Source organism: Drosophila montana, unplaced genomic scaffold (genome assembly GCF_035044405.1).
Source record: "Drosophila montana isolate Dmon_TW-CO22-7 unplaced genomic scaffold, ASM3504440v1 contig_787_1, whole genome shotgun sequence".
Classification (NCBI taxonomy): Eukaryota; Metazoa; Arthropoda; class Insecta; order Diptera; family Drosophilidae; genus Drosophila; species Drosophila montana.
Genome location: NW_026999082.1, coordinates 782371 through 805025, shown reverse-complemented (window position 1 = coordinate 805025; position 22655 = coordinate 782371). Strand labels below are relative to the sequence as shown.

Genomic DNA, 22655 nt, shown 5'->3' with positions numbered 1-22655 from the left:
TACATAGTTTTAATTGGGTACAGATACATGAGGTTTCTATTCGTATTTTTTTTTTTTTTGGGTGCATGTGCAGCTTGTGTGCATTGTGGAAGAAGGGTAAGGGGGAGGGAGTGGAGGGTGGGCGGGGGAGCGGTAATAGAGCAAGAGAGAAGTGTGTGTGTGTGTGTGCAGTGCAATTATTTTATTTGTTGATCGATCGTCTTTTTATGCATATTAAAACAAAACACTAAAGAATATCGCCGTTGAGCAGGAATAAAAGAAACCATCCACAAAAAAAAAAAAGAAACCATTCGGGAGATGATCACAAGAAACCGGAACCAGAACAAAAAACAATAATAGAGGTAAAGGACCACGAACAAGGTGAATGGTACCGACACCAACAAATGAAAGAGCCCAAAAGAAAACATAAATAAACATCAAATAAAACTATAAACAAAACTCAAAGTAAATTTAGAAGGAAAGATCGATCTTTGGCGCGCCAAAGTCTAAATACCCTTGCAGATAGATCTATAGTTCTCCAGAGCTAAGTATGCAAAAAACGGGAGTGCCCGACTAGCAGATACCCTGAGCACAGCAAGAAGCTATTGCTATGCAAATTCTAGCTTCCTTCTCTTTGCACACTGGCTGTGCTTCTTCTTTAACTAGCTTTGCAACTTGGGAAATGCATTTGCGCTTAGACTCGGTGCTTATAGTCCGATTATTTTAATATTTTCTGGGCTTAACTATGGAAACAAAAAACGATTACGTTAATGGAAGAAGATATTGCATAAAGAATTTATAAATAAGCTCTGCGTTTAATAATGAGAATATATTACAGAAATATTACATGGCTCAAGTTTTGATCGACGCTTTTACACAGACGGACTAGATGGACAGACTTGACTAGATAAACTTAGCCCACACTTTCGTTCAAGAATATAAATACACTTTGAAAGAGTCTCAGATGCTTGCTGCTGTCAGTTACATAAGCTAACGCAAAACCTGTATACCCCTTTATCGTAAGTTAATACAAATTTCCCAACTTGAAATAAATTGTTTCTGCTATGTTTATTTTAATTTGTAGTGCTGCGATTTGTTTAGTTCAAATGAAATATGCCTCTTGCTGTCATAATAGCTAACAGTACCTAGTTTTAGCCAAGCTGCAGCTGGCTGAAGCCTTTTTCAGATGGATCTCTGCAAGGGTATATGCGTGTATATATGTATATCTATATACAATTAATCGAATGTTAATTAACGAAATAAAAAGAATATGTTACAATTGTTTTTGCTTTACACAAAATTTTTAATTGCCTGTGTAAAAATGTGTGTTAATATTTTTTGTTGTTGTTTTATTTGTCAAAAAAAACCACTGCTGGGACTTAAAGCAAAAAAAAACCACAGCTGGGACTTATTATTATTATTGTATTAGATATGGCAGCCACTGTTAAGCTTAAATTTCTTTTCTTCTTTTTAAAAATAGTTATGTTTACGTAATATGCGTCAATTGCATTAATATATTTGTATATATATTTATAGGTATATATAAAAAAAAAATAACGTATAGTATTAGAGGGGGGAGGAGGGGGGTTGTTTTTTTTTCTTTTTCTTTCTTTCTGTTGTGGTTTATATAAAGTTTAATTGAAAATTGAAAAGTTGTTCCTTCCAGATTTGGTTTCCAACTTAAGTTTTTAAATGACAAACGTATCGAAAAGGAATTGTTGGCTGTGTGCGTGGCTTTTTCTTCGTCTTTTCTTTTCTTTGCGTGGTGGGTGGGTGTGCGTGTGTGTACGTGTGTGTGTGTGTGTGTGTGTGTGTGAGTGTGGTTCGTTTCGTAGGTTCGTGTTTTGCGGCTGTGGGGCATGCGGTAACTGTACAAGCCGAGTTAACATTCCAGTTGGTATTTTTTGGGTATTTTTTTTTTTGGTATATTGTTGGTATTTTGTGGCATTTTGTTGTGTGACTGTACAAGATGCTTGTGTGGCAGTTGTTTGTTAAGAGTGTTGACACCGTCACCAGTTTGCCAAAATAATTCAGATACTTATAAGTACATATACAGATACAAATATATAAGATATATATAATAGAAAAAGAGAGAGAAAGGGTGTGTGTGTGTGTGTATGTGTGTGTGTGACATGTTTCCATCATTATTGTAGTGGGTATTTTTGTTGTTCTTACAATTTAGAGAGTTACAATTGTTAGTGGCTGTGTTTTTTGGCTTATTGTCAATATATACAGAGTGTTTGGATACCCTAGAACCGTCAAAACCGTATCCTTGAAAACGTATTTGCTTAATATTGCTTGTGTGTTTACGTGTGTGTTCGTGTGTGTGTGTGTGTGTGTGTGTGTATGATTACATTTGTAGATAGTAAGATAGTTGGTAAGTTAACAGCTCGCATATTTACATGGAGTTTTATCGAACATTTATCAGTTTTACAGGGTATATAGTAGTGTGTACTTGTACTATGTATATATATATACGTATGTGTGTGTGTTTGTGTTCGTGTGTGTCAAGTTTAGTCAAGTAGTAAATACATACACATGTGGATATACATATACATATGGATATATTGGATATTGCTAGACATTTATCTATATAGATATATATGTATATATATATATATATATATATAGTTAAAGTAGTGTGATAAGAACAAAGTAAAATCAGCGAGCGAGCGAGCGTTTCAATCTTTCAATCAGCTCTTCGGTATTTTTAGTTTCTTTTCCATCTATTTGTTTATTTTCTTTAGTTTTTATGTTTTTTTTTTTTTTGTTTTTTGTAATATTGCCAACAAAGCCTAATCCTTACGGAGGTTTTTCTTTTAGATGCCTTACAATTCTTTCGATTTATTTGATTTCTTCGTATTTCTGTTAGTATATCTTTTTTGTTTTTTTTTTTTGGTATTTTTTTCTGGTATTATTTTGCAATTGAAATTCTCTGGCCTAAGAAACGTATATAGTTTAGGATCATGTGAGTGTTTGTGTGTGTGTTTGTATTTGTGTGAGAGATAAGAGAGATATTTCAGTATTTCTTTCGCATTGTCGGATCTGACATCTGACATGACCAAGGATATTGTATGTGTGTGTGTGTGTGTGTGTGTGTGGCTTGGGTTTGGGGCTGGGGCTAGAGATTTACTCACGCTGTACACGCAAATCGATGTAGGTGGAGGGCACACGCTGTCGGGTATTGATGTCATACGAATCGCAGACGTAGCGACCGGCATCCTCGGCACGGAGCGATGTCAGGATCAGGACCTGGCTTTCGGGACGTGCATTGTTTGGCAGCGGGCGTCCATCCTCGCGGTACCAGTGGAACTGCAATTGGGCATTTTATTCAAATATATGTATATATGGATGGCTCCTTTATAGTTTCAATAATACATAATTCGACTGTGGCTCACCTGAGTATTGCTGCGCTGCTCGCCGCGCTGCGTGGTCACGCTGCAGCGCAGGTGAATGCTCTCCCCCTCGCGGCTCTCCTGCTGCAGCGACTGCGGCTGCTGTGTGTAGAATGTCGGCGGCCTGACCACCACCTGGGCGGTCTTGCTAACGTTGCCATACTCATTCGAGGCCGTGCAGCTATAGCCGCCAGCATCGGCCGGCGTTATGGCTATAAAGCGCAGAGTCGCTCCATCAATGTGCACCGAGCTGTTCGAATTACGTCAATTTGTTTGTTAAAGAAATGCATGTTTATATTCGGCACTAACAGCTAAAATGACAGCGAGTGTGCTGCTTCTTGCCTTTGCCCAACTACTAATACTATATCTTGATTAACTTCGGTGCTTAAAGTCCGATCTTTACGAAATTCAGGGCTTAAATGTGACGCATACCAAAACTTTAACGAGAAAGTAAATATCTCTTCGACACGCCGAAGATTTGATACCCTTGCCGACACTTGTCTTACGCTTTCGCAGATGTGTGAGATTGGTGAAGCTTGCAAATGTTGAGTTTAATGAAAGTATCTTGAAAAGAGAATATTTTGTCAAACAAAAACTCATTTTTCGATCGATTCTACCCATAGAGCTATATAATATAGTAGTGCGGTATTGTATAGGTAGCATATCGGGTTTGGTCAAGATATCTTAATGAACTAAGATTAACTTTTCATAAAAGAACCTACTCTTCGACCGATCGCTCCTATGGCAGATATATGATATGGAGAAAGACGAACCTATTATATTATATTTATTAAGACTATATACAGACGGTAGGACGGACCTGGCTATATAGACTCGGCTGTTGCTGCTGATCTAGAACATATATACTCTATGTGTTCGAAGATGTCTGCTTCTATGCTTTATCTATTTCATAACTAACTTATCCTACACAAGGGTATGAAAATAGGGTTTCTACTTTATTGGAAGGAAGGGGGGGAAAATATCCAAAAAATTAAGCATTGTCAATCTACACACCGAGTTGGGTGTATCTAGCTCTTTCAAGCCAGGCTTAAAAGAGCTTGTTTTAAAATCGATATTTATCGATATTATGAAAATGAAGGCAGATATCGATTATGGGATTAATGCGTTCACACAGACCGCAAACAACTCATCACGTCTTTCTGATGAAGAATATTTACTTAATAAATAAAACACCTGTGTTAAGAATTTCGTAAACTAGAAACTAAGCCATAAGCTGGGCTCATAATTGCTAAAGTCCAAGTCCAACGATACAAAACTGAAGACGAGGCTTTGTTCGAACTTTGAACCGAATCAAAAATGTTTACTTTTTAGACCTGGCTTGGGTTTCAATTAGTCTGAGGAGCTTACCTGGGCAGTGGTCGGTTATTGTCGGTGGCCCAGTGCACATTCTCGGGCCGGGCGCCCGTCACCAGGCAGAAGATCTCCACATTGCGATCGGCCTCCACTTCGAGCGGTATATTGGGCCGGAACGTGATCTGTGGCAGCGGTAAGAGGACCAGTTCCCTAACCACATAGGTCACAACCGTGCCGCGCTGATCGACGGCATTGCAGCGATACTGTCCCAGATTCTGTTCCTCGACGAATGTGATCGTCAGACGATTGCGTTCGGAGTGGGCGTTCGCCAGCAGCGGCTCGCCATCGACACGTGCCCACTGGGTGCTCAAATACGGTGCCAGATCGCAGGTGAGGGTCACATTGTCGCCCAGATTGGTTGAGAATCTCTGGCTGTTATCCTGGTTCGGGTACGGACGAATTGTGGGTGGCTGTGGGTAGTACGGCTGCTGATAGGGATCGTGTTCCACATCGCCGTCAGCTGCACAAAAAGAAAAGAATGTCAGCCAAGCAGTGTTGTTAGCCGTTGTTCACGGCCAGTGTTGGTCAGCCAACTTACAATCACCAATATCGCCACGCTTGGGCTGCACATCGATGCGTATGGTGCGCTCATCGGTGCCCGCCTCATTGTTGGCCCGGCACGTGTAGACCTTGGCATCGGCCTGGGTCACCCGATAGATATTCAGATAGGCCGTATTCTCGCCCTGTTGTCGGCCCTCCAGCGATACGGGCTGGTTGTCCCAGTGCACCGTGGGATTCGGCGAGCCGCTGGCGATGCATGTAATGCGCACCTCATCGCCCTCGGTGTAGCGCACCAGCGACTTGTCCGGTTCGATTTGTATAATCGGTGGCTCCACCACACGCAGCACGGCAATGCCGGTGGTGCGTCCAACGGAATTCTCCGCAACACACTCGTACTCACCGCCATCGGCGATCTGTATGTCGTCAATGCTGCACGTTGGATAAACGAGAAGGATTAGCACACTCTGCTGGCCAGATGTTAAGAGATTTACTTACAGTATGTAGCCGGGGCTGATCAGCCTGTGTCGGGGCGAGAGGGGCTTGTCATCGATGCGGCGCCACTGCACCGTCGGCTCGGGTATGCCATTGACGGAACAGTAAAGCATGCCCTGGGCGCTGACGGTGTACGTCTGTGGCGCCGCCGGATTTATATCAACGCTCGGACGCTCCCGAGCTGCAAGCAAGTAAATTATGGTGGTTGTACAGATTAGTATTAGGATCAGACTGTGCGGACCTATCTTATTACCGACTCCATTCTTGTGCACTTGCAATGCATAATCAAAAATTTAAATATCACATTTGTATAATATAGTTAACAATAAAAGTCATTTACGGTTTATTACGTTACCAAGTTTTTGGATTGAGTGGCAAGCAATTAGCAGGAAGAAACAGATCAAAGAGAAATATTATGCACTCAAATTCATTGGCTTTGCAGTTCTCCATCAACTGGTTTAGACTAAAGCCCGAAGAGCTTTATGTTCAGCTGAGAGCTTTCTTTCTTGCCAGCTTAAAGCTTTGCTTAAAAGCATAAGGATAGGACTTATGTTGGCCGTTAGCTATCAAGTAAAGTTTTAAGCGCAAAAGTATTTATTTAAAGCTTTAAAGCTCAACTCGAGACAAATCCTGGACGTATAGTAGGGCTTTACGCGCAAGAGCTTTTAATTCAAGCTTTAGGTCTTAAGCCTGGATATGTCCAAATGACAAAATTATATTGAAGCTTATAATGATTGAAAGCTCCCTGTAAGCTCTTGGAGCTCAGCTTAAACAACATGTTTTAAAGCTCGTCTAAAAGCTTTAAAAGCTGGCACAAAAGTTATCTGAAAAGTACAAACTATAAATTGAAATAACAAACTTGGGCGGTTCGCTATGTCAAAGTGTAATATCAGGCTCAGGTGAGCCTTAAAGCTTAGCTAGAATGTTATTAATGAAACCTAAGCTTAAGAAGCTTTGGACAAGGCTCAGAAGTGAAGCACAAAGGCTCGGCCTAAAAGCTTATGTTATCAATTATAGTCGAGTTGAGTTTAAAAGCTCCAAAAGAATTAGTTCAAGATAATCGTAAGGTTAAACTTTTAAGCTTATCTGAACCTAATTTATGTTTTTCCTAATTAATGAAAAGCTCCGTGAAAATAAAGCTCTCAAATGGCTCTCTTGAGGCATATAGCTAAACAAGATGATGGCAAATACCAACAGCGGGACATTATATATATATCATATATATCATATAAATATATAGTCATGATTAGGGAGTATATATAGTAGAGAGAGACTTACGTTCAACGTCGATACTAGTGCTGGACTGATCTGATCCGTGTGGATTTTCGGCGGTGCAAACGTAGACGCCGCGATTATCGGGTATGGCATTGATAATGCGCAGCACATTGCCGGTTTGATGGACATTGGCGGCCATCGGTTCGCCGACCTTTATCCACTTGATGTTTGGATACGGTGAGCCGCTCGACTCGCAGGTAATGCTAAAGTCGGTGCCCTGATCGATGGAGGTTTGATCGTTGAGTCGCACAATACGGGGCGAAATGCTGCAGGAATTAAACCAGGAGATTAGTTAATTTGTTTGCTAGTTAGTTATTAGCTGTTCAGTCGCTCAAGGATGCTAGAATTGAATTGAACTTTATTAAATTTGAGGGTACCATTTTCACATGAATTTTGACCTAGAATAAGATTTAGATGCAAAATTGATCAAGAGCAAAAACCATAAGCAAGAAGCCAAGCCTCGTGACAATCGGATGAGATTTGACCAAGTTATGGGGGTGGGAAATTTTGACCAATGTCTATATAGCATATTTGTGGGTACCATTTTTACATGAATTTTTACTAAGAATAATGTTGCCAGATTTAGTCAGTCAGTTTTATATATAGAGATGGAAGATAGATTGAAAGATTGCTGTCAAGTGAAAAATGTTGATATCTTATCTGGAAAATGAACGACTGAACATATTCCAAAAATAGAAGCAGAATTCCCCAAAGTATTTTGAACACTTGGAGCCCAGCTGTGCTTGCACTTACCCGTCGCCAGAGGGCGGCAGCTGACGCTGCTCAATATAGACGCGAGCGTCCTCCGTATAATTGCGACGTGTGCGCAAATCGATGCCGACGCAGGTGTAAACGCCGGAGTCGCGTCCGGTGGCATCGCGGATCTCGAGCATGTCGCCGCTAATCAGGATGTTGCGCTGGCCGTTCAGTGGATAGCCGTCGTGCAGCCACTCGTAGTGCAGCTGGGCGCCGCTGGTCGATTGGCAGGTGAAGCGGACGGTGTCGCCGGCCTCGCCGTTGTACTCCTCCGGCTGGATGTAGACGCGCTCGCGGACCGGCGGCGGCGGCTGTGGTGCATTGCCGCGCACATAGACCTGGACATATTTCTCATCGGAATCGTATTGGTTCTGCGCCTGGCAGCGGTAGCGTCCCTCGTCCGATTTGCGCGGCGATTCGAAGATCAGGCGATTGTTATCGGTGCGCATGTGTCCATCCGCCTGGCCATCGATGCGCGTCCAGGTGACAGTCGGTGCGGGATTGCCCTCGACCTCGCAGCTGATCTCGTTCGTTTGATACTCCTCAAAGGTCACCGTGCTGGGCAAATTAACGATCTGGGCGGGCGAGCGTTGCGATTGATCTAGGGGGGCAGAGAGATAGACAGGAGAAATCATTAGCATTAGGCATGAGCCAAAAATCAAAGCGAATCCTGAATAGCTACCATAGCGTGCCAACATTTCGCTGGCATATCCTTAAAACGATTGCCGCATTAACGAGTTAGTATTAGAGATTAGCTTAATTTTAGTTCAAATAGCCTTAAGATAGGGTGGACACTCACTTGATATGGTGATGGAGACCTTGTCCTCGAAGACGCGCGAGGTCTGATTGTTGACCGCCTGACAGATGTAGACGCCGGAGTCGGCAATTTGCAGATTATACAAATGGAGGACTCCGCCCTCGATCTCGGCTGTGTTGGGCAGTCGGCTGTGCTGTTTGTACCAGCTGACAAAGACCGGATCCTGCATGGTAAACACGGTAAACACGGTTAACACAAGGCAATCAATCACAATCAATCAAGATGCGCATTCAATCATTTCCATTCACTTACATTATTCCACTTCATGCGACCGTTGCAGTGGAGGGACATGGATCCACCCACCGGCATTATGGTGATCTGTGGCTTCGATATCGACACTATGATCTGGGTGCGTATATTATCGGGCTGTTCGGTTGGCGTTGGCTCCGGTGTTCCATAGTCTGATTGATTGTAAAATTATATCGATTAGATTTCTACGTTCGGTTCACAATTCAATTAAACGTTAGAAATTCAACTCTATACAATTTGGATTAGTGACACGGTTGCGGTTTATTAACGCTGGAGGCTGGATTTGGGATTTGGGCTTACGTTTGATTTGATTTTTTTTGTTTTTTTTTTTTTTATATAGGGTATAGCTTCCAAGTACGCATAGTTTTAGGCACCAACTACTACATAGGTCATATACCAAATACCAGCTAAAACTGTGTTTTAACCAGCTCAAGAGTACACTACAATAGGTTTCACATAAATATGTATATAAATATGGTATCTTCATAGTACGAGATACGTCCGTGAGCTTAACTCAAGGTGCGTGTAAATTTGGGGCTCCTCTTGAAGAGTTTGGTTAGTACGAGTAGCTAAATTTATAACCGACTACTTGACAGCGACAGCGAGTTCTAGTACTAGAGAGAGTTTTCAAAGTTTATTTATTTGCCTTTTCTCATACCCTTGCAGAGGGAATAATACTTTTGTGACGTACTCTGTAACAAAGTAGACTTCTGTAATGCAGATATACTCCTAATTATCTCTGTAAATTTCGTCAAGAAACTTTGTCTGAGTTCGTCATTCCGTTGGAGGCAGCACCTATATGTTGAAATCATTCAGATCGAACTACTATATCATTTAGCTGTCATAGCAAACATCTTTTGATTATATAGTTCTTGTAATTGTTGTCTAGATATCTCAAAGAAACTTCATATTTATGCGATCTGCCACGTTATAAATCAAATCTTATCAACATCGTACCACAACAGTATATAGCTCTATCGGAATAAAATCGGTAGAAAAATGAGTTTTGGTTTGACAAACTTTTCTATTTTTCAAGATATCTCAACCGAACCCAAGCATTATATCTGCTCGAGCGTATCCAAACGGACTACTAAATCATATGACTCCTGGTCCATCTGCCCTATGCCTGCAAGGGTATTTAATCTACGGCGTGCCGCAGATAGCTGTTTTTTTTAAATCTTTTTTTTTTTTTTGCCTACAATACGAGTAAAGGTTTATACACAGAGTTATCGAACTATGAATACATAGCATAGCGATGAGACACACAGATTTTCTTTATACACAAACAAAATACATTTTAAAGAGGTGCTAAAAAAAACTAAAACAAATTAAACAACAACATGGGAGTAGAGTTCAAGTCTAGGTTTCTAGAATTATTCAAGAGCACCGAAAAATAAACGCTGAGCGATTGAGCTTTTACAGCGCTCTGCAGACAGAAACACATAGTGAGAGAAAGGGAGAGAGGGAGTGAGAGAGAGAGAGAGAGAGAGAGAAAGAGAAAGAGAGGAAGGGAGAGCGCCTACAACAGTGTATACACAAAGGGAATGGGTAGAGAGCGAGAGTGAGAGTAAGAGTACACAGCCACAACAACGCAGGGTTGCATTGCCTGTTCAGCACAAAACGAGCTGGCAACACCATATTCATATTTCGATATGACGTGTGGCAGCCTTGTTGCTTCTTTTTACTTTGTTTTTATGTAAGTTCACTTGTAAATTAATTGATAAAGTGCAAATACTTCTTATTTGAATCCAATCTAAAAGGATTATCGAGGGACATACCTCTATAATTTTTCCTCAATATGAAAACATATATTACTATAAAAATAAATAACTAACAAGGTAAAATTTACTTTAAATTTTTTTTTTTTAATTTTAGCAAATATGAATTTGAATCACAATTCGAAAAACGCGTGAATCCGTCCAATTTGAATGTTTTATATCAACTTTTAGTTGCGGCAATGTACACACTCTACATTTTTGCACAGTGTAGTGAATTCTTAGCTACTATGAGAACAATTGAGTAATTGATCAAATGATACTTGAGTTATGGAGCACATTGGGGGAGATAGGAGGGAATATTAGAAAACGAATGTCTAACAGATGGAAATGTGAACACGTAAAATTATGTGAATTGACTTGTGGGTAGTTGAATTTCTCTTTCTTTTTTTTTTTTTTTTGCAGTGTAAGAGTAGTTTACAACAGCTGATAAAGGGTAGACAAAGACAGAACGATAGAAGAGACAGAGGGAAAGAGAGATATAGAGAAAGAGAGAGCATTAAAAGAGAGATAGAGAGTGGTAGTTGTTGTTGTTGTTGTTTGTTTGTAGTGTTTGCTTGTTTGTTTGATTGTTTGTTTGATTGATTGACTGATGATTGGCGAACCTCGCTGATGGCAGCCGTGGCGCAGTTTGGTTATATTTCCTATAACTCTGTTGCCCTTATATATCAGTAGAGTGTCATTATACGATATTGTCTCGTTGGGCTCAATATCGAACCGAAAGCCGTTGCAACAGAATCCCCTGCTTATATCGCATATCTTGGGCGGTTCTTCAATAATGCGAGATGTGTCTAGAATGTGGATGGATTGGATGTTTGTTGTGATGATTTCGTATATTTCTCGAATATATATGATCGTAGAATTTTTTGTTGGTTTTTTGTATATATATATATATTTTTTTTTTTTTTTTGGATGTGGACGGATGTGTGGTGAATAAAAAATAAAGTTGAAAGATATGTAGAAAATTGTATATAAAATGAGTGAGATCAGCTAGCTTAAAGTAAGAGAGATATATTATAAATATAATATAGATATATTATAAATATATATGGATAAGAGCGTTGAGACAGCGAGAGAGGGAGAGTGAGAGGGAGAGTGTGTGTGTGTGAGAGAGAAAGAGAGAGAGAGAGAGAACGAGAGCGAGAGGGGCGGGAAAAGCGAAGATCATAAGAGCTGGATCATGAATCGATTGAGTTCAAATAGAACAATGCGTGGGTTCTGATTGGTAGGGCAGGGAGTCTGGTGCCCATTTAGACCAAACTTTATATTAATATATTGATTTATTCTGTTTTTTTTTTCATGTATATTTTTTAATATACTTATGCTTGGGGTAACTACTCACCGAAATCCTGGCAACGATCGCCTGTGAAGCGTGTCTTGCACTGGCATTCGACATAGCCGCTGCTGCCCAGATAGCAGCTCTCCGTATTATCCTCCTGGCAGGGACAAGCACGGCACTGTCCACTCTCTTCACGGTAGTGCAACGGGGCGCAATTCTCGCACGAGTTGCCCGTATAGGCAGCTGGGCACTGGCAGACCTCAATGTCGATGGCAGGCTCGGCGCCCGGCTGTGCCAGCTCCACAGATAGTTCCAGTGTGACGTCGCGTATGGATGTCCGTGTGGTGGGTATTTTGGGTGTGGCACGTATCAGCAGATGCTCCACGTTGGTCAACACGCTCATGATGTCGTTACGTGTAGCCGGTACGGCGCTGCCGCTATCCAAACGCTGCCACTGCTCCTCCTCGCTGAGGCGCACACTGTACTCATCGAGATGGGACTCCGCGGCCGGTCGGGACCAGACCAGGCGTATGCCATTGCCAATGAGCACCACATCGTTGCCGGGCTCATAGTTGCCGAACGATTCCGTGATCAGAGTGTAGTTCAGCATGCCGCCATAGGCATGCAGCTGATTGCCCTGGACATTGCCGCGCAGACTCCAGTATTTGGGCGAATAGGATTGGTATGTGTAGGTGTACATATTATTGCGTATATCCATGCTCAGATTCGTGTCATCCATCTCCATCTGTTGGCCATATTCATCGGTGATGAGCGCCTTGTTGCTTATAAAGTCCACGGCGATCAGCTGACGATAGACGGACGCGGAGCGGCATTGGGTCGCCTGGCCCGAGCAGTAGCATTCCTTGCAGCCATCCGGATGTAGGGGCGACAGACCGAAGGTACCCTCGCGACACTGATCGCAGCGACTTCCCACCACATTTCGCCTGCAGTAGCAGACTCCACCGCGGCAGTCCTCGGTGCCGTCGCTGTTGCACCAATGGCAACCACGCTGATTGTCCGGCTCCGGCTGCGGCGGTTGTGGACCATTGTTGTCCGGCTGGCAGTCGTAGGGTGTGCCACGGCTGGCATCGCCGATATAACCGCCGGCGCAGCGCTCGCAGTTCTCACCCTCGGTATTGTCCGCACAGTTCTGTCAATGATAAGAGGTAAGGTCATCATCAGAAACGGACCAAGGTTTAATGGGAGGAGCTAGGCTTTAGTCGCTAAAACAATTGTTTTCAATGTTGAAATAGTTTTATAAAACAGCAACTGAACCAGCAAACCGCGTGAGTTAACGAACTTGGGTTCGAACCGAAAACTTGGCTCATATATGTGGAAGATAAGGCTCGCGAACAGAACCTCAGGCCAAGGCATTGGGTTGAACCGCAAACTGAACACCGAAAACCTTTTTTATAAAGCCTGAAACCACAGGAATACCCTTTCTATCTTTACATACACTTGTTCTTTTCTTGAGATATGCGAAAACCTTTACTTCCATTTAATATAATTGTTTTACACATTAAAAAAGGGATTTTACTAAGGTCCAGGTTGGTCTAGGTCACGCCAAATCCCAATGAGAATCGTATTAAATATTCACTTTAGCAGAGTAAGCTACCGTAGACTACCTTAAGGAACTATACACTTTCTCAGGCTACCTTGCACTAACTTAAGCTACCCTACATAACTACCAACAATATGGTGCAACCTATATAAGAACATAGTATTCCATTCCATGCATATCTTTTTAACACCCTATAGGTCATCCAATAAGAGGGTTCCGTTTTGCTCTACCGTGAAAAACATTTTGCCCAATACGTTTGCAATCTGGAGTGTGATAAGAATCCTGGCCCACCAGGATCCTGCGTTTAAACTACTTGACACCCTCAAAGGAAAAGTTAACACCCAGTTGTGCGTAAGGTTGTTCTGCTGCACTTACCAGGCACTCGCCAGTCTCGGCATCGCATTGCGTGGAGTGGCCATTGCATTCGCAGGGCTCGCACAGGCCCAGATAGAGACCCTCCTCGGGATTGCGTTTGTAGCCAGGCGCACAGCGTTCGCAAGAGAGTCCAACGTAGCCCTGTGGGCAACGGCATTCCTCAACCTCGTAGGCGCGCTGAGTGCCCAAATTGTTGGCGGTGGCAATGTCCAAGACGACCTGCTTGAGGGAGCCCTCCATGGTGCTGGTAGTGTACGTAGCCTTGATGTAGATGGCATCGATCTTGCTGAGCGCCATTAGCAGATGCTCGCGATTGGCCACTTGGCCATCGATGCGCTGCCAGGCGCTCTCAATGATGGGCACCGCATATGAGCTAGAAGTGCTTGGGCTGACGGCCGATTTGCGATAATGGATAAGGGTTAGATCCTCGCCGCTCTTGATGACCACATCGGGTGCACTGTTGCGCGACATCTGACCACCGGGCAATGGACTGTAGCTAAGGGTATAGTTGAGGCGTCCGCCATAAGCGGTCAGCTTGTTGCCCAGGAACGGTACGGGCAGGCTCCAGTACAGGGTGTCGGCACTGTAATCCGAGCTGGATCTGAAGCTAATCTCGTAGGCAAGCGTATCGAATGGCACGGGCTGTGGCGTTACACGGGTGTAGTCGCGCACCAGCTGGAAACCGTGGGGCGCACGGGAACGTCCAAAGCTGCTGCTGACCTGTTCGCGATTCCAAGAGGTGCTGGTACAGTCCGCCTGCAGACCGCTGCAGAAGCACTCAATGCAGCCGGTATAGGTGAAGGAGTTCAGGTGGAAGCTCTTCGGGGCACAGCTGTCGCAGCGATCGCCGGTGACCAGGGCCTTGCAGTGGCAGCTGCCATTGCTATATTGGTTGTAGGTGCCCTCCACGTTGCATGTCGACTCGGGTGTTCGGTGGCAGGCACCGCCAGGTGCCAGCGGATTACCCTGATAGCCGGCGGCGCAGCTCTCGCACCGTCTGCCAGTATAGCCTTCATAGCAATTGCAGATGACATCGCCGTCGGGACTCAGCTGGCAGCCACTGGCAAAGTTGTTGCTGCCGCTCTGGGGGCAGGGACAATCGCGGCAGGGCACACCACGGCGAGGATCGCCATAGGTGCCGGCCGGGCAGGGCTCTGGCACGAAGGGTACACAGCGACCCAGCCAGGGACCGCCCGGCTGGCGTACATAGCCCGGTGCGCAGCTCTCACACGAATCACCGATATAACCCGGCGGGCAGTTACACTTCTCCACAAGGGAGGCGCTGCCCAGACCCTGATCCGAGGTGCCGGCCGAGTCCATGGCAATGTTGGTCAGCTCCACCTCACGTGCCACAGCATCAATATAGCCCAAGCGTATCAGTATATTATCGACATTGGCCAATATCATCATGATCTCCTCGCGTGTGGCCTTGCGTCCATCGGGCTTCTGCCAGTTACCGGGCAGGAAGCTGATTCTCACCTTATTCGACTGATTGGGCTGGGTGCGCACGCGATTGGTCAGAATGAAGCCGTTGCCAGTGATGATGACATCCGGCCCAGAAAGGGGACGTCCGTTGCCCAAATAGCTAACCTCATATTTGAGCTCGCCACCGTAGGACTTCAGCTGATTGCCCATATAGTCGCTGGGCAGGGCCAAATAGGGTGTCTCGCGACTGTTGTACTGGACATCGGAGGCACGGAACTGAACGCCATGGTGCATGGTGAGCAGGCTGTGATCGGTACCCTCGTTGATCACAATCTGCTGATAGGGACTCAGATCGACGCTGACCACGCGATGCGACAATATCGGCGGCTGTATGGCATAGCTAAAGAGATTGGCGCTCTCGCAGGAGTTGGCGACACCAAAGCAGAAGCACTTGATGCACTCCTCACTGGAACGGGCCAGCATATTGAAGAATCCAGCGGCACAGAACTGATTGCGATCGGGTGTCACCTTAACAATGGTATCGGGGGTCACGAAGTGGGTGCCGCGCGTATTTATTATCTCGCAGGAGTAGGCGCCGCTATCCTTGTACTGCATATTGGGGCAATAGAGATCGCCGCGGCCGCCGGAGCTGGTCGACACACACTTGTCGGGCACATGGCCCCAGTTGAGGCGCCAAACAATTGTCGGTATGGGCACACCCGTTGCCGTACATGTCAGATTGAGGGCCTGGCCCTCCAGCAGGGATTGCATTGGTGGCGGTGGGCGTATGGGCACGGGCACCACTGTAATGGAACATATTAATATATCTTTTGCTCGATGGGACACGCCATGTGAGTACTTACTGCAACCGAACTCGTCGCTGCCGTCGCGACAGTCGTTCACATCGTCGCACTGGAAGCTCTTGGGTATGCAGTGGCCGCTGGAGCATTGGAATTCATTGTAGCGACAGGGAGCACCGCTGGGCTCGGGATCGCAGGACTGCTCATCGGAATTGTCACCGCAATCGTCTTCGCCGTCGCAGCGCCAGGTGCGCTCCACGCACTTCGAGTTGCTGCACAGGAACTGGTTCGGCTGGCATCTGCGTCCCTGACTGCAGCTGTGCTCATCCGAGCCATCCGAGCAGTTGGGCACACCGTCGCATATGTCCGACTTCTCAATGCACTCACCGTTCATACAGGTCGCCTGATATTCGCTGCAGGCTGTCGGCGGGCGATCAAGTTCGACAGTGTTAACTGTGGAATAGAACAACGGCAGGAAAATGCTATAAGAAAGGACTTTCAAATTTTCGACACAAAACCTCTTACCAATAAAATGGCCAGGCGGCATTGGGAATAAGAGAGAGATTGTGTATTAGCTAAAGATCTATCTAGGTTTAGGAGCTGGAGTTGGTCAAGGCTCTATAAAAAATATAGTAGCTAACCGACTGATTGAGGATCAACAGAGAGATTGGAGGATTAAATTTTTACTTGAGTTATAATAAGGCTTAACTTTTACTCTTAACTGTGAAAAATGGGTGGAAGAAACACTTTTGCTTCAAACTCTCTTTTAAAGAGTGTAAAGACGAGTTTTACATCTTCCTGAAAATCCATTAAATTGGAAGGAAACTGAATGTCATAAGCTCAAACAAGAAGAAAGAAGATAAATACGGGATTATCCAAGGCTCGGAAAATGGGTGTAAATATAAATTCCAAATAAAAAAATAAATATCATGACACGGGCCAGGCCGTATGTATAATAACCGGGTAACGTGGATATTGCTATTATTTTGAGAAAGCACAAAGCTCTTATCAATAATTTCTTAAACTTGCGAATTTTTGTTGAAAGCACAAACTATTTAGGTATATCACGATTATTTGTAACTCAAAGATCTCTAGGTCTCTGGGGCTAAGACTTCTGGGTTCAACATGCCTTAGTGCAAAGGAACCTTTACTGTTAAATACTTCTCAATAGACCTAGTCCAGCTCCGTATATTGCGCGCTTTTACCTAGACCAAAGAACTCGAGATCAATGTGCGGCACAGTGCCATATTTGATGCGATTCGATTTGGGCTCCTCGTATTTGTGCTCGCCCCAAGCTGCGTCCAAACGTATTCGTTGCGAAAGAGAGCATTGAACAAGAAAACCCAACCAAATTCCCAGGAAGCATATCGAGAATTATTTGGTAACGATACTTACAGCGTTCGACAGTCAGATGGACGGTGACTTGTTGACCCTGAACGTAGCTCGGATAGCCAACAGCTTCGCATACATAGGTGCCAGAGTCCTCCAACTATAAATATGATAATATATGATTTAGTATACTAAAAGTTGGGTATTTTATGAGCCAAACTTACGCGTATGTTGGGTATTTCCAAGCGTCCACCCTTATCGGTGAAGCCCACGGGCAGGGGACGACCGCCGGGACGTGACCACCTAACCTTGGCGCGGGCGGGACCCTCGTCACGGCAACGGAAGATGACCTCGCGCCCTGCATGCCACAATAATTATCATTAGCCAGGTATAAGCACATTTAAATATTATGGAGTATACAAATATCGGGAACATTGCGAGCAAATTACTGGATCTAGTTGGGACTATCATACATATCGCTGCGGGAATCGTGGTTTAATGTGTGGGTTTGTGGGTGGGTAGGGAGGTAGGGGGGTTTACAGTTTGCGTTTGTGGTCTAAGGTTTCTAGCGGGTGTGTGCTGACAGAACTAATAATAGGAATTTCGACAGAATTGTACAACGCCGGACCTGTAGCCAATTGCTGTGGTGCAGTGGTGCAGCGCGGTACGAGGCGAGTGTCTACTATTTATATTGTGCGTGTAGTTAGGCCAACTTACCCTCCCTAATATATCCTGCACGTATTTAATTTATGGGTTATGTCATTTTGGTTGGGTTAAGCATTAAAAGTAATGGTAGAACATTATGTAGAGTCAAAAAAACGAATGGAAACAACAAAAAAAAAAAAACGTTCTTCGTATTCGATCGAAGCTAAGTTGAAGCTTTGCAAAAGAAAGATCTACTGTGGGTGGAGTTGTGTTTTGTTGAACAGCCAGAGTAACTGATTTATCGATATCTTTTATCAATTACAGATCAGAAGTTATTGATATCGTTAATCAATTACCGACGAGTTATCGATGCCAGGCAAGTAATCGATAACAGACAATGCGCTTTTTATATCGCTAAAGATAGCAGGCAACAAGTTATCGATACCATTGATCGAAAGAATGTGAAGAGCTATCGATACCGTTGATCGATAGCATACAGAGAGTTATTTATATTATAAATCGATAAAAGGCAACGAGTTGTCAATATCGCTGATCCATAGCAGGCAATTAGCATAGCAATTAGTTATCGATATCGTTGATTGAAAATAGACAAGCTATTGATATCGTTTATCGATAGTACGCGAGTTATCGACACAGTCGATTGATAGCAGACGGGTTACCAACATAGTTGATCAACATGACATTATGCGACATTGCTTATCGAAAGCAGACACAAAAATATCGATCTTTCTTTTGCCAGGCATTCTTTAAGTTTGCTTTTCAAAAGTCTTTGCCATTAACCATGTTAAACATAAGCAGCTATCACCGTTAAAGGACAGATCCATACTTACTTTCTTTGATGATCTGGCTATCGGGATAGGTCTTCAGGTTCAGCTGATTGCGTCCGGCTGGAGACGGGTCGGAAACTGCCAAAAAAGAAATGAAAATCCCTTGTCAGCACAGTGTTAAATATTGGACTACAAAAGCATAGGTAAAGGCCAGTATTATGGGTATTATCGAAAGAATAGAAAATATATATTATATAATAGTTTTAATAGCACTGCGGCGCCCTTATTCGTATTCGTTTAGTACACTTTGGTTGATTGGTTAGCTTGAGATTGTGAATAATAGTTGTTGGTAGTTGTGGTGGGGTTTTGTGCTGACACCGTTTTGTTTGGGTTTGATTGACGGGTCGATGGCCACTTACTATCGATCTCATTAGTGATGGGCTCACAGTCCAGCTCATCGCTGGCATCGAACGGACAATCGATAACACCATTACAGCGCAATCCGAGCGCTAGGCAAGGACCGTGCTCGCACCGGAACATGCTCGGTGGGCAACTGATGCGCTTTGCACCCACCGACATCGTTGTGGTTGGCGCCACAGTTGTGGTTGTGGCTGTTGTTGTGCTGCCTGTTGCCGATCTGCTGCCAGCTAAATGTTTATGATCGCATATTGATCAGTGATCAATCATGATGATGATGATGTGGATGATTTGGATGATGTTCAAGCAAGCTGCTTGCCTTTGCCTAAGGGGCCATCATGTCGGAACCGGCTACTTACCACAATTGTGCTCATCGGAGCTGTCCTGACAGTCCGTTTTGCCATTGCAGCGCAACGCCTGGTTGACGCACTGCCCGTTCCGGCAGCGGAACTGGTTCGGCTGGCATTGCATTATATCGCAGTTCTCCTCATCGGAGCCATCCATGCACTGGGTAAAGCCATTGCAGACATCGGTCTGGGACACACAGTCGCCATTGCGGCAGCGGAACTGATCCGCAGCGCAGCCTGTCAAAGTTATGAAAAAATCAGCGATTAGCAACTGGCTTTTGTAAGAAGTTTTTTTTTTTCAGATTTCTCTACAGCTGGAAGCTAGACATTTTGTAGAAAAAAATATATATATATGTAGATATAAATATAAACAATTTATGTTTGAATAATCTGCATTGAAACCAAATTATTTTTTCAAAGAGTGCATACACATGTGTAACTCGAAGAACTGGCTTAAACTGGGACTAGAATATGTTTGGGTATTTGACAAATTTCTTTCTTTTTTTTTTTATCAGTTAGCATGCAATTGGCTTAGATAGAAACTAGTGGAATACAACTAGAACTAAAGACTACTAGAACTAACTACATTACGGGTATGGGCAAAATGTGAGCTTTGAAAAATTTGCATAAAATATTATTAACCAATACAGTTCTGTTCATCGGAAAAGTCTTTGCAGTCGTAGAAGCCATCGCAGTGCTGTGTTGCATTTATGCAAAACTGTCGATCGTAACAGGAAAACTCGTTATCCTTGCATTGAGTACCTGTTTTATTTATATATATTTTTTTTTTTAAATTTATTTTTAATTATAATTGGTGCAATTTTGCCAACAAAAATTTGGTTAAAAGCGAAAAACAGAAAACAAATAGAAACACGTGAGAGATAGATAGAGAGAGAGAGAGAGAGAGAGAAAGAAAGAGAGCACAATAATATACATTGCATTTATATAAATTCATATAAAAGGTGAATGTAAGCCAGTGACACAGTAAGAGATAGTAAAAGAGAGCGTGAGTGTGTGAGAAAGAGAGAGAGAGAGTGTGTGAGAGAGAGAGTGAACAACATAGATCAGCAACTTAACACATTAAGCAACACGATTACATCCATCGATAACTAACTCAAGGTGCCTGTGCCATACAAGAAATGCAAATAAAAAAAATATTCTTTGCCCAACAGAGATCGTAAATAAAGATAATTAATGCCCAATATATATATATTTTCTGTAATTACAATATCGATTAATATCAAATGAGTTTCCCTGAACTGCACTTGTTGTATAGATTCTAGTATATCGAGATTTTTTTCCCTATTTGAAGCCCTGAAAATTTCATAATGATCGGACCTTAAGCTCCGAAGTTAATCTAGAATGCTTTTCCCATGCACAGAGTGGGGCAAAGGAAAGAAGAAGCACAGCCGGCGTGCGTGCTTGTATGTGAATATCTTTACCTGTAAAACAGGGTATCTCCTAGTCTGGCACCCCGCAACTGGAGCACTTCTATTCGTTTTCATACAAAAACTCATAACGATATCAACAAATATTCAAAAACTGTTCCAAAACCTTTTCTACTAAAGCTAAAATCTTTTAACTTTTGGCTCTGGAAGTTTAAATATCCTAACAGTAAGAATTAAAAGTAAGTCCCTAGCATATGTTAAATAGAATGCCTATTGGGCTTTTAAAGGTAAAGTTGATTGTAGCTTAGAAAGAAGTGGTTTTTTTTAGTATGAAGTATTGTTAATATTTTGATGAAAATTGTATGTTAAAGAATACATAAAGATGATGTACATTTAGGAACTGTTTTCAGTTCGCGAAAGAATATGCCAATGTCAGCTTTATGATATGTTAATACAATAATGTCAATATGATGAAGTTTAGATGTAGGGCTCGACTTTGCTGAGTTTAACATATATGGCAGCTAAGCATATGAACTTCTGCTTCAATCTAGCTTATTCTGTTATATAAGCTGCCTGCTAGCTAAATTTAAGAATTAAATGTGCTTGATATTTGAAGCAAAAAACGGTGCTACGTGAATTTACAACTTTTCTTCTCGCTGAAACTGTTTTCTGAAGTGATTTAGAGAATAGAGAATCTATAACGTATTCCCCGAGCTCTTAGTTCTTTTCTATGCAAAGCTATATTCCGTTTTGGATCCAACATATCTTTATGAACCTCGGATTGTAACCTTTTTCAATCTATTCAGATTTGGGATAAAACAGAGCTGTCCTCGACAGGTGCGTTAAACTAACCTTACCTAACGATAAACATTAATCTTGAGCTTAGTTCCTCTTAATTCAAATCCTTATGAACCTCGGATTCTAACTCAGTGTTTCCTTTATCAATCTATTGAGAGTTGGGATTAAACCAAGCTGAGACAGTTCTCGAGCAAACTCCCCTCATCAATCGCGCTAACCTAAGCCAACTTTCTAAATACTATAAAAATGATCTTGGTTTTGGTCACACTTTTGTTGTGTACCCCGTTTTTTTGAGTGTAGTGCATAGCCCGTTATGAAACTTAATGAGTAACGAGATTTTGTGTGTGGTTAATGATTGGAGTTAAGATTGAAAATGAAATACTCACAATTGGCCTCATCGGAGCTGTCTTCGCAATGACGACGGCCATCGCAGCGTTCGCTCTCCGTGTAGCACCTGCCACTGGGGCATGTGTGCTGTGGACAGGGCAGCGGTTGGTACAATGGATGACGTGTGGTATGCAAATGGCAGTCGCGCTCATCGCTGCGGTCTGTGCAATCGATATGTCCGTTGCAGTATATCGAACGATCGAAGCACGACTCATCGCAAAAGAATTGATCCCGGCGGCAGTCATCGGCGGTTAGCCGATTTGTGGCTATTATTGCGATTGCGATTACGATTGCGATTGCGATTGCGATTGCGGTTGCATGCGATATATATTGATGATTGTTTGTGTGTGGTGTGAGTGTGTGTGGTATCGTTATCGATCCCGATAACGATCAACGATTATGCGTGTTCGATTTTTAAGCATAACAAGAAAGAGAGACAAGAGAACAAAGTGAGCAACGGCTTGTTAAATGGGCAGCAGTTGAGATTAATAAAGCGGCGCTTT

General features: G+C 43.2%; 1 protein-coding gene across 20 annotated transcripts in view; it reads right to left on the bottom strand.

Moving 5' to 3' along the window:
• Positions 1 to 22655, bottom strand: part of trol (terribly reduced optic lobes) — a 137355-nt gene that overhangs the window by 13092 nt on the left and 101608 nt on the right. For 12 of the 20 annotated variants that reach the window (XM_064699080.1, XM_064699073.1, XM_064699066.1 and 9 more), the window contains 18 exons: positions 22152 to 22418; positions 19592 to 19816; positions 18879 to 18953; positions 18100 to 18114; positions 17607 to 17740; positions 17449 to 17542; positions 16117 to 16506; positions 13829 to 16056; positions 11956 to 13042; positions 8842 to 8990; positions 8572 to 8752; positions 7770 to 8373; positions 7020 to 7282; positions 5745 to 5922; positions 5287 to 5678; positions 4743 to 5208; positions 3378 to 3624; positions 3117 to 3291 (listed from right to left, as the gene is read on the bottom strand). In XM_064699080.1, coding sequence (XP_064555150.1) covers positions 3117 to 3291; positions 3378 to 3624; positions 4743 to 5208; positions 5287 to 5678; positions 5745 to 5922; positions 7020 to 7282; positions 7770 to 8373; positions 8572 to 8752; positions 8842 to 8990; positions 11956 to 13042; positions 13829 to 16056; positions 16117 to 16506; positions 17449 to 17542; positions 17607 to 17740; positions 18100 to 18114; positions 18879 to 18953; positions 19592 to 19816; positions 22152 to 22418 — 7170 coding nt within the window. Of the gene's footprint in view, positions 1 to 3116; positions 3292 to 3377; positions 3625 to 4742; positions 5209 to 5286; positions 5679 to 5744; positions 5923 to 7019; positions 7283 to 7769; positions 8374 to 8571; positions 8753 to 8841; positions 8991 to 11218; positions 11405 to 11955; positions 13043 to 13828; positions 16057 to 16116; positions 16507 to 17448; positions 17543 to 17606; positions 17741 to 18099; positions 18115 to 18878; positions 18954 to 19234; positions 19456 to 19587; positions 19817 to 20221; positions 20322 to 22151; positions 22419 to 22655 lie in introns of those variants that run through there. The other 8 variants (XM_064699072.1, XM_064699079.1, XM_064699082.1 and 5 more) reach the window with 6 other exon arrangements.